This window comes from Engystomops pustulosus, chromosome 2 (assembly GCF_040894005.1).
Source record: "Engystomops pustulosus chromosome 2, aEngPut4.maternal, whole genome shotgun sequence".
Lineage (NCBI taxonomy): Eukaryota > Metazoa > Chordata > Amphibia > Anura > Leptodactylidae > Engystomops > Engystomops pustulosus.
The window spans coordinates 33,493,286-33,505,359 of NC_092412.1; the positions used below are offsets into that span (position 1 = coordinate 33,493,286).

General features: G+C 43.5%; 1 protein-coding gene and 1 long non-coding RNA gene across 2 annotated transcripts; both read right to left on the minus strand.

Annotated features, from left to right (window-relative positions):
- Nucleotides 1–981: 981 nt before the first annotated feature.
- LOC140117023 (uncharacterized) lies at nucleotides 982–8,574 on the minus strand. The gene is made up of 9 exons (XM_072133456.1): nucleotides 8,488–8,574; nucleotides 8,200–8,241; nucleotides 7,771–7,827; nucleotides 7,608–7,685; nucleotides 5,406–5,465; nucleotides 4,320–4,379; nucleotides 3,093–3,140; nucleotides 2,918–3,001; nucleotides 982–1,190 (listed from the first exon to the last, which is right to left on the minus strand). The coding sequence occupies exons 1-9, from the start codon at nucleotides 8,572–8,574 to the stop codon at nucleotides 984–986; spliced, it is 723 nt and encodes a 240-aa protein (XP_071989557.1). The 3' UTR covers nucleotides 982–983.
- A 258-nt stretch (nucleotides 8,575–8,832) lies between these two features.
- Nucleotides 8,833–11,819, minus strand: LOC140116448 (uncharacterized). Its single transcript, XR_011852759.1, has 4 exons — nucleotides 11,755–11,819; nucleotides 10,393–10,449; nucleotides 10,033–10,074; nucleotides 8,833–8,890 (listed from the first exon to the last, which is right to left on the minus strand). It is a non-coding gene; the product is annotated as an uncharacterized lncRNA (long non-coding RNA).
- Nucleotides 11,820–12,074: the final 255 nt, after the last annotated feature.

Consider the following 12,074-nt stretch of genomic DNA (forward strand, 5'->3'; position numbering starts at 1 on the left):
AGGGGTCTCAGTATGAGAGAGGGTGGCACAATGTGAGATAGGGGTCTCAGTCTGAGAGAGGGGCCACATAGTTAGAGGGGGCCACAATGTGTGATGGAAGTCTTAGTACGAGAGAGGGGCAGCATTGTTATAGGGGAGCACAATGTTAGATAGGGGTCTCAGTATGAGAGAGGGACCACATTGTTAGATGGAGCTTAATGTGAGATGGGTCTCTTAGTATGAGAGAGGGGCCACATTGTTAGATGGGGCTTAATGTGAGATGGGTCTCTTAGTATGAGAGAGGGGCTACATTGTTATAGGGGGGCAAAATGTGAGATAGGGGTCTTAGTATGAGAGATGGGCCGAATTGTTATCGGAGGACATAATATGAGATGTGGGGTCTTAGTATGAAAGAGGGACCACAATCTGGGAGGGGTTAAATCAAAGCTCTAATTAGGAAGCAAAACAAAATGAAAGTTGGAGGGTATCATATGTTACTGGGCCACATTAGGGGGTATTATATATGGGGTGCACAGGGGGTTGTTATGCAGTTTGGGCCACAGGCCAGCAGGTGTACGGTGACTTTACGGTGTGGGGGGGGGGCATTGATTTGGGTATTATGGGGATAATAGGAGGTGGTATAAGGAGCAGACAGAAGGATGTGCTTAGGGCATGAACATTTTCTATGGCACTGCATCTTGTGTCCCTCTATCTGCATCGAAAATGGGGGGTAACATGGTAGATGGACACTTGGTTACACCTGGAGTGCCCTTGCGTGCTATACTTTGTGATATAAAGTCTGCTGATTGTAGGGCTGACATTTGCTCAGCTGGTACTCTACATAATACCTTATATTCATACCCTCTTATTCTATATATTAATATAAACAACAAAGAACTTTAGTACAGAATTGACATTATGACCCAGGAGTCGCTATATAAGTGACATATTTAGAAAACTGTGTGTTAGTGTAGAAACATAAGAAATATACTGTACCTGCATTGTCAATTGCGGGTGCGACGGAAGGCACCCCTAATTCTTCTTACAATTCTTAGGACTAGGGATCTCACTGCCCTGGAGGCGCGTCTGAGGGTTTTTGAGGATATTGTACATGTGCACGTGTTTGTGCATGTAATGTCATCAGGCGTGTCCATCCGGTTACTTGGGATATGGGGCACAACTGCTTGGCTGTTATTAAATCCTCTGTAGGCCTGTAATGGATAAAGTGTTATATATTACTATGGTGTTTACATGCCATTATCACATTGCAGGTCAGGGTGCATATACATACAGTCAGGAAAACTGTAAGAGTATGGAACTATGGTATATAGTCTTACACATCAGGACTTACAGAAGGGGGAATGGGGCACGGTGACTACTGGCTACTTGGGTAACTACTCTTACTACTGGCAAGGGGGGCAAGCACTCTTACTACTGGCAAGGAGGGGCAAGCACTCTTACTACTGGCTAGTAGTGGGAGACACTGTGACTACTGGGGCAAGCGCATTAACTACTGGGTACTGGGGTCAGGCACTTGTGCTACTGAGGACAGGCACAGTGACTACCAGTGACAAGGGCAGGCTCTATGAGTACTGGCTACTAGGAGAAGGCTCTGTGACTAGCAGCTACAGGCTCTGTGACTAGCAGCTACTGGGGGCAGGCTCTGTGACTGCAGGCTACTGTGGGCAGGCTCTATGACTAGCAGCTACTGGGGGCAGGCTCTGTGACTAGCAGCTACTGGGGGCAGGATCTGTGACAAGTAGATACTGGGGGCAGGCTCTGTGACTAGCAGCTACTGGGGGAAGGCTCTGTGGCTAGCAGCTACTGGGATTAAGCTCTGACTGCAGGCTACTGGGGGCAGGCTCTGTGACTGCAGGCTCCTGGGGGTAGGCTCTGTGACTGCAGGCTACTGGGGGCAGGATCTGTGACTGCAGGCTACTGGGGGCAGGATCTGTGACTAGCAGCTACTGGGGGCAGGATCTGTGACAAGCAGCTAGTGGGGGCAGGCTCTGTAACTGCAGGCTACTGGGGGTAAGCTCTGTGACTGCAGGCTACTGGGGGCAGGATCTGTGACTGCAGGCTACTGGGGGCAGGATCTGTGACTAGCAGCTACTGGGGGCAGGCTCTGTGACAAGCAGCTAGTGGGGGCAGGCTCTGTGACTGTAGGCTACTGGGGGCAGGCTCTGTGACAAGCAGCTAGTGGGGGCAGGCTCTGTAACTGCAGGCTACTTGGGGTAGGCTCTGTGACTGCAGGCTACTGGGGTCCGGCTCCATGTTTACTGGCTACTGAGGTAGGGACTGTGATTACTGGCTTCATGGAGCAGGAGATGTGGCTATAGGTGACACAACAATACTCTTATTATGTATATATTGCGCAGTATTTCTACTCTAAGGCTGCATTCACACTACAGTATGGGGGATGTATATACGGCCGACGTATATGCGGCCGATATACGCCCCCCCATACACTTCTATGGGCTCGCGGCACCCTACGGGAGCAGTACGGTGCAGCACACGTGCAGCACCGTACCGCTCCGTAGCCCGGGAAAAGATAGGACATGTCCTATCTTTTCCCGTATTACGTCGCCGCGGCCATACATCACTATGGAGAGGGGCGGGGGTGAGCTTCGCTCACCTCCTCCTCCTCTCCCCCCGCTGCCGTGTGCCCACCCTGCTAAGGCGCGACGGGCTCACGGCAGTGTGCATGTAGCCTTATACTGTATATTTAAACTCAGTACTACTACTCATATCATGTATATATGGGCACAGTACTACTACTCTTATTCTGCATCTATATGTGCACAGTACAGCTAGAGCACATAACTGCTGTCTCCAGTGTTGTGTGAAATGTATAATATAACCATTACTCACTGTCATTAAGTATACCAGTCACTACAGGTTATATTGTGTTACCTATATGTACCTGTATGGTACCTACCTCACGGTTTTCTCTGATCCAGTCTTCCGAAATATTATTAGCTGATCTTATTAGTGGTGGGAATTCCGGGGGTATAAACCACTCCTAATACAACAGCAAGCAGAAGATACACAGATTACAGAAATATATCATATTATTATTACTTTACATGGTAGCATTATAAGAAGAAACTGACCTGTGGAAGGACAAATCCAGGGTACATCCTAGAATATATTGGTGGCATCTGAAAAGAGAACATGGAAAATGTTATAGGAAATCTCTGACATTATACATATTGGGGAATCACATTGTTGTCCTTGCACCAGTCAGTTGTATACTGTGCAGTGTGGCCTCTCCTTCTGGCTCTGTATACTGTGTGGAATAGCGAGGGCCACTATGCAGGGCTTCTTGTGGCAAGGCTGCTGAACCTATTCTTTGTAGATACCAATATACACAGATCTGGGACATTGTTGTCTGTGAATAATAAAAGCCTTCAAATGATTCTTGATTCAATCCCATATATGAATGTTAGAATCGTACAAAAGTAATATATATATATTTACTGTATATATTGGTGTATAAGCCGAGTTTTTCAGCACAAAAAATGTGCAGAAAAATCTCACCTCGGCTTATACATGAGTCATTAAAAAAATAAACTTACATACTCACCTTCCACGTTCCCGATGCTCGTTGCGGCTTCCCGATGCTCGTCGCGGATCCTCTTTTGTCTTTTTTTCCGCTGCAACAGCCAGCAGAGCTGCGGCCATGTGATCTGCCAGTCATAGTATGCACTGGCCAGAAGATCGCACGGACGTGTCTCTGACGGCTGTTACAGAAGAGGATCCCGAGAAAAGTATCGGGAAACCCCAATGAGCATCGGGGACGACAGAAGGTGAGTAGGTAAGTTTATTTTTTTTTTAACAGGCTGGCTATATACTAAAGGGGGCTGGCTGGCTGTATACTTAATGGGACTAGATGGCTGGCTGTATACTTAGGGGGCTGGCAGGCTATATACTACAGGCGGCTGGCAGGCTATACACTACAGGAGGCTGGCAGGCTATATACTACAGGTGTCTGGCAGGCTATATACTACAGGCGCTGGCAGGCTATATACTACAGGCGGCTGGAAAGCTATATACTACTGGGGGCTGGCTATTTACTACAGGGAGCTGGCAGGCTATATACTGCTGGGGGTTGGCTATTTACTACAGGGGGCTGGCAGGCTATATACTACAGGTGACATGCTTCCTATATACTGGGAGGTTGTGGCCAATGCATTTCCCATCCTCGGCTGATACTCGAGTCAATAGGTTTTCCCAGTTTTTGGTGGTAAAATAAGGGGCCTTGGCTTATACTCAGGTCGGCTTATACTCGGTATATACGGTATATAGGACATAGATGGAAAAGGAAACGGGGATCATACCTGAGCAATGTTATCCGGTATCTGTCCAGGCAGGATTACATCTGGTGTGGAATCAGGGCTCTGCTGAGACAAAATTCAAGAATTTAATGTGAAGAACCTAAACTCTTTTGGAATTAAAGGCAGAGGTAGTCATGTAGTATATCATAGAACACCAGAAATGTCTCCGAAATTGATTCCCTCTATTAGATTTGCAATATAATGTGTGGTTCAAAAGATTCTCCAGAGAGGAGATTAATATTCATAGTGGTTACATCCAGCACTCTCACCGCTGTGTTCAGCACCATGGAAAACACATCACATAGCTGTGCATCACAGGGAATGTTCGTGGTTGTTGTTGCAACTTTCTATGCAACTCTGGAGAATCTTTTGAACGTCATAGTATGCTCCGTCCGGCAGATTGCATGGACGCGTCTCTGACGGCTGTTACAGTGGAAAGAAGACAGAAGAGGACCCACGACAAGCATCTGGAAGCCGCGACAAGCATCAGGGATGCCGGAAGGTGAGTATGTAAGTTTATTTTTTTATACAGGCTGGCTATATACTTAAGGGGGCTGGCTGGCTCTATGCCACTGGGGGCTGGCTGGCTATATACTACTGGGAGCTGGCTGGCTATATACTACTGGGGGCTGATAGGCTATATACTACAGGGGGCTAGCTGGCTATATAATACAGGTGGCTAGCTGGCTTTGTACTACAGGGGGTTGGAAGGTTATACACTACGGGGGCTGGCAGGATATATACTACAAGGGGCTGGCAGGCTATATACTACAGGGGCTGACAGGCTATGTACTACAGGGGCTGGGATGCTATATACTACAGAGGCTGGCAGGCTATATACTACAGAGGCTGGCAGGCTATATACTACTGGGGTAAGGCTATTTACTACAGGGGGCTGTAAGGCTATATACTACAGGGGACTTGCTGGCTATATACTGGGAGGCTGTGGCCAATGCATTTCCCATCCTCGGCTTATATTTGAGTCAATAGGCTTTCCCAGTTTTTGGTGGTAAAATTAAAAAACCTTGGCTTATATTCGAGTATAAACGGTATATAAGACATAGATGGAAAAGGAAACGGGGATCAAACCTGAGCAATGTTATCTGGTATCTGTCCGGGACGGGTTCCCTCTGTTGGTGATCCAGGGCGCTGCTGAGGCAAAATTCAAGAATTTAATGTGAAGAGCCTGAACTCTTTTAAGGGACACATTGTCATACTACAGGATGAGTCAAAGCCCCTCATCTGTAACACCAAGTAATTGGTGAGGAAGCCTATCTTTAAGGAAATTGAGGTTATGTCGAAAAGATTACTCTTTGGAATCAAAGGCAGAGGTGGTCATGTAGTATATCAAAAAACACCAAAAATGTCTCTAAAATTGATTTCCACTATTAGATTTGCAATATATCCAGAGATGAGATGAAGATTCATAGAGGTTGCATCCAGCACTCTCAGCGCTGTGTTCAGCACCATGGGAAACACATCACATAGCTGTGCATCACAGGGAATGTTCCTGGTTGTTGTTGCTACTTTCTATGTTGATAGCTTTTGAACCAGAAGAGAAATTGCAGATCTGATTGCAGTAGACAGGCATTTAGGGATTATAGGTTACCAAAAATGTTTATGATTTTATTTATTTATTAATATGTGTGTTAAATGAAAATGGTGGGTGATTCTAATTTTTAACCTGATTTCATACATTATGGTGGAGGCACATGCTGTGACCTCAGTATTTAAAAGCTTAAAGGGTAAGCAGCACTTAATTGAAAAAAAAAACCCTAAATAACGCTTTCCTGTCCCACAGGGGATTGCACAATGTCTTTTTATAAAACACTTAATTTCCTAACTGACCCCATAGCAGCCTCCTCTCTTAGCTCCTCAGAAAAAAGTTTTCCTTTTCAAAATGCAGAGTTGGGGAAAATAACAGTGATGCCTGCCAGGACACAGGGCATCACATAGACTGCCATTAGTACCCATGATGCCACGGGTGCACTCAGGAGCCCTCACAGAGCACTAGTCACCTGACATTCGGCCACTCTTGGCGACAGCTCCTAAAACTGCCTCCATTGGACAAAGGATCAGCCACTTCGTTCTTAACACCGGGAAAATGTACAGCCACAAAATAAGCGATCAGCAATAACTGTCGCAAGACCCGGTGACGTAATAAGTGGACAACAGGAGGGGAACTAGCCAACTGTTTATTAATGGCTACTTGAATCACATCCAAGTGATCACAATTAAATGGCCCGCAGCCTGTCACCCCATATTTTAGTAGCCACCATAATCCAGAACAACTCAAACCACCTCTCCTAGCTGCATCTGTAAACCTTTCCAAATTATTGTATTGATCGAACAATTACTCCCACATCTTCAGATCATCCTGTAACTCAGGCATCACCCTGCAAGCCAATCATCCTTCCTATGAGGGACTGCAAATCCCGCAGCTACATCTTGCGAGACCTTCCTGCCCCACAGAACACCACGCGCATCTCCTGTAGCTTGTCTTCTGGCAGCCTTCACTTCATTCTGTTGGAAACGATCATCATACCCAAAAAACTTAATAATTGCATTGACCCTCCGTCTTCTCCCGGGCTAAGGGGATCCCAAAACTTCCTGCAACCAGTTCCATGGTGTGCAACAACTGCGAACAGGCCCACGTAGCCTAATGTAAAACTGAGTCATCTAACTCCTCCCACTGGACGACCCATTCCACAGATCTACTAACATCTAAAAGTATGAACAAGATATGGAGCAACCCACCGGCATACAAAGATCCACAAAATATTGCCCCTCCCACTTACAACCCAGATAAACAAAACTATCCGGTGAACTGGCAACAGACGAAACACTGCTTCCACGTCAATCTTGGTCATAAGGGCAGCCGCACCGTAGCGACGCACCGAATCAAATGGCGTATAGAAAACACAACACAACTCCTCCAGGATCTCGTCATTTACCGACGAGCTCATTGAATAAGAGAGGTGATGAATAAGCTGAAACTTGTTCAGCTCTTTTTTGGGGACCATCCCCAATGATGACACCCACAAATCCTCAAATGGAGGTTCAACAAACGGGCCTGCCATGCGGTCTAACCCCACGCTGTACCCCCAGAAACCTGCTAAATCCATGTAACAAAACAACCATTTTCATGTGGGAGGATGCCAAAAACTGCCCAACTGGGAATTATTGGTAGATGAGTGGTTTATCCATATATTAATCCAATTATAAATATATGTGTGTACATTAGGATTTTTCACTTGTACGGTAATATATGTAAGGAAAGGAAGAGCAAACCTGAAATATATTCATAGGTGACTCTCTATCAGTTGGTGTTTCTCCTGGATAAGACAGGTCTGGTGAGTTGTAGGGGGTCTGTTGAGACAAAATCAACCAATTAAACACAAAGCCTAAAAGTACAGACACAGAAGTGTAAAGGAGAAAAAAAAGATTATATTACCGCAATAAATGGACTTATTGGTAGACTCGCGTCTGAGGTAGAAGATTCTTCAGAACTCTGAGAATATAAAGACAATGGAGGGAGTGATGGTTAGAGTTATGTTATTATAATATTATTGTGGTAAGGAATACTGTCTATATAATAAAGTAGGTGGACTAAAGACATGGGAACATGTTCTATTCTGTTATGTCCATGAAGAGAGTGTACTGGTGACTGGTTTTATGAATAGATGCCTATAGAGTTACATTTAGCCAAAAGCTCAGAATGTGTCAAGTATTTCATATTCAATTCATTATCCAACATAAGATATGTGCCGTAATCCTGTCCATAGTAATGATGGCAACACTGGTTCTAATCACCTGTATATGTACCTGTTTGACGTGTGGTATATTTTAGATAGATACATAGATAAGAGATATAGATTTGTACCTTATCATAATCTTCTTCCTGTGCGCTGACTCTTGGAGCATCCTGTAATGAAAGCATTAGTGAGTCTTATTAATATCTATAGAAGCTTCTGATCAGATATTCTTCAACTATTTGTCATCCAGATCTATACGAGAATTGTGTAAAATCCACAAACCTCTTGCTAGGGTCTGTTCATATAGGGGAGATTCATTATTGTGTCTCGGGGTGTGACAGGGCACAGCTGGTCACCACTAGTCTTGTGCTGCACCACATTCATTATTGTGATAATTAATTTGGACTGAGTTCTACTTTTAGACCTGCTTTTAGCTCGTCTAAACCGTCTGCCTCTTTTTGGCACACCCTCCTTGATTTTTGGGCACATGGGCTAATTTCCATTCGACAAGCCCCCTTTTCTCCAAAACCACGTCCTTTTCCAAGGCCACGGCCCTTTGCAGGACAAGTTGAAAAACAGCCACAAAAATTGACTAATGGCCTTCATGAATGTGTCAAAAGGCATTTTAGACTTTTTTGGTGCAAAATATCATTTTCAGAGCGCAGGAGCAATCATGAATTACCCCCATAGAGTTTCATGAGCCTAAAAGGACAGACATCAAGAAGTGTAAAGGGGATAAAGAGAAATAAAAGATTATATTACCACATAAAATGGACTTGGTGGTAGACTCGAGTCTGTGTCAGAAGATTCTTCAGAACTCTGAGAATAAAAAGACAATGGAGGGAGTGATGGTTAGAGTTATGTTATTATAATATTATTGTGGCAAGGGATACTGTCTATATAATAAAGTAGGTGGACTAAACACATGGAAACATGTTCTATTCTGTTATGTCCATGAAGAGAGTGGACTGGTGACTGGTTTTATGAATAGAGTTACATTTAGCCAAAAGCTCAGAATGTGTCATGTATTTTATATTCAATTCATTATCCAACATAAGATATGTGCCGTAATCCTGTCCATAGTAATGATGGCAACACTGGTTCTAATGACCTGTATATGTACCTGTTTCACATGTGATTGTTTTAGATAGATACATAGATAGATAGATAGATAGATAGATAGATAGATAGATAGATAGATAGATAGATAGATAGATAGATATGAGATAGATAGATAGATAGATAGATAGATAGATAGATAGACAGATAGACAGATAGATAGGAGATAGATAGATAGATAGATAGATAGATAGAAAAAATAAAATTCAAGTTCGCACAGTTAAGACTCCTTAGAAGGAGGGGTGTAGCGCCCCCAAAGGTCCTGGCCAGGTCCTTACTTCAGTATACAAAATAGGAAAAAGCGGGCAGCACTCCAAAGTTCTTGATCAAACGTAGGTGATTTTTATTAGAACAGGTGGAACAAGCCACATTTGCTGCCCGATTTTTCCTATTTTGTATACATAGATACATATATAGATAGATAGATAGATATGAGAGATAGATAGATAGATAGATAGATAAGAAAAAAGAGAGTTCACAGCGGCACTGCTTAATAGATATGGCTGGGTGCACGCACAAACGGGTCGGCTAGGTCCCACAGTCCATATAAAATAGAAAAATAGGCGGCACTCCAATGTTGTGGGGATAAATCAAGTGGTTTTTATTCCCAAGTTGCTACGTTTCAGCCTCGTCCGAAGCCTTTCTCAAGCTTGAGAAAGGCTTCGGACGAGGCTGAAACGTAGCAACTTGGGAATAAAAACCACTTGATTTATCCCCACAACATTGGAGTGCCGCCTATTTTTCTATTTTACATATATAGATAGATAGATACATAGATAGGAGATATAGATAGATCAATAGATAGATAGGTAGGTAGATTGATAGGAGATATAGATAGGTACCTCATCATAATCTTCTAGCCGTGCGGTGACTCTTGGAGGATCCTGTAATGAAAGCATTAGTGAGTGTTATTATAATCTATAGAAGCTTCTGATCAGATATTCTTCGATTATTTGTCATCTATATCTATATGAGAATTATGTAATATCCACAAGCCCCTTTCTCCAAAACCACGCCCTTTCCCAAGGCCGCTGCCCTTTGTCGGACAAGTTGAAAAACAGCCAAAAAAATGGACTAATGGCCTTCATGAATGTGTCGAAAGCGCAGGAGCAATCATCAGTTACCCCCATAGAGTTTCATGAGCCTAAAAGTACAGACCCAGAAGTGTAAAGGGGATAAAGAGAAATAAAAGATTATATTACCACATAAAATGGACTTGGTGGTAGACTCGAGTCTGTGTCAGAAGATTCTTCAGAACTCTGAAAGTAAAAAGACAATGGAGGGAGTGATGGTTAGAGTTATGTTATTATAATATTATTGTGGTAAGGGATACTGTCTATATAATAAAGTAGGTGGACTAAACACATGGAAACATGTTCTATTCTGTTATGTCCATGAAGAGAGTGGACTGGTGACTGGTTTTATGAACTAGATGCCTATAGAGTTGCATTTAGTAAAAAAATTACCATAAGCCTACACCATACATCAATAAGATAAAGGGATACAATAGCACACACTAAGGCTGCTCTTATACATCAATAAGATAAAGGGATACAATAGCACACACTAAGGCTGCTCTTATACATAAATAGAGAGATGGGTGATAAGTAGGAGGTCTGCATATGCATCCATTAGCTTGAGGGTTCCCGGCTGAGAAGTGTTGGTAACATACTCACAAGCCTTGGATGACAGGAGCTTTTTGACTTGTAAAGGGGATAAAACAATCCAGAAAGAACTTTATAGAATTCCTAACATGTAAATGACAGGTAAATAGAGAAATATGTGATCAACCCAAGGAGTTGTTCTAGTCATAGAAGCCCGGCCATGGTTATTCAGGTGGGGCAGAATGAGCTTGTTCACCATGAAGTCCATGACTCTGAGAATCTTTGGTATTCATTCTGCTGTAAAGATCGGAGGTTATTTATGATAGCCCGCCGCTGCGCTGGCACAACCGGATACATCAAAACGCTAAGGTCTCCTGATGTATCCGGCAGCTTTCTGTGCAGTGATCATCTATACGCCAGGCCCTGCATGACATAGAAATAAACACAGTCTGTAAATTTTCACATATGAAAATTCACTGGCTGCAGCGAGTGCGCAGGCAGGTGACAGGACCACCCGCACCGATCCCCTCCCCACCGGCTGCACCCCCATTAACTGGCGAGAAGGTGATAATTTCATTAAATGTAGAAAGTTAGGTTTCCTCCAATGCTGAGTAATTACCAATTTAGTTGCCATCAGGAGATGAGCAACCACAATTCTGTGATGTGTAATGAGAATCCATAGCTATTAATAGTAAGGCCAATTGTGAGGGACAATGGAGATGGCAATGTAATAAGATGTTGATAGCATCAAAAGTTACTTGCCACAAAAGGGCGATGTCCGGGCATTCCCATGGCCATAGCTTTGATTCTAACGATTTGGGGAATTGAAGAGAAATATAAGTGAAAATCTAAGCAGATCTGTCTGTTTGGAGGTACCAACCCTGAATGGTATCCAATGAGAAACACAATAAAACCAACATAGCCCCAGTCCTGTATTACAGCTTAGCCCATTTAACAAACCTCTGAGACATCATCCTGGTCCTTGAATCCTGCAGTAGGGGAAAGCGGTCCCACTGTATCCTCCTATAGTCAAGAGAGAGAACACAACCATCAGAAAAGATATCTATTAGGAAGAGGAAGCTGAGGTTTTGTGTTGGAGAGTGAGAAGGAAGCCACAAATGTAATAGATATATTTAAGACAGACAGACAGACAGACAGACAGATAGATAGATAGATAGATAGATAGATAGATAGATAGATACCTCATAATAATCTCCTAACTGTGCGGTGACTCTTGGAGGATCCTGTAATGAGAGCATTACTGAGTGTTATTAATATCT

What these genes read in the sequence shown, in the direction of transcription:
- LOC140117023 (XM_072133456.1), bottom strand. Translation starts at nt 8,574, where the DNA reads ATGGAAATTAGCCCATGTGCCCAAAAATCAAGGAGGGTGTGCCAAAAA. An exon ending in AGGAAGAAGATTATGATAAG is followed by an intron (nt 7,828 to 8,199) that starts GTACAAATCTAT and finishes TTATATTCTCAG; the next exon opens with AGTTCTGAAGAATCTTCTAC. An exon ending in CAATAAGTCCATTTATTGCG is followed by an intron (nt 7,686 to 7,770) that starts GTAATATAATCT and finishes TTGTCTCAACAG; the next exon opens with ACCCCCTACAACTCACCAGA.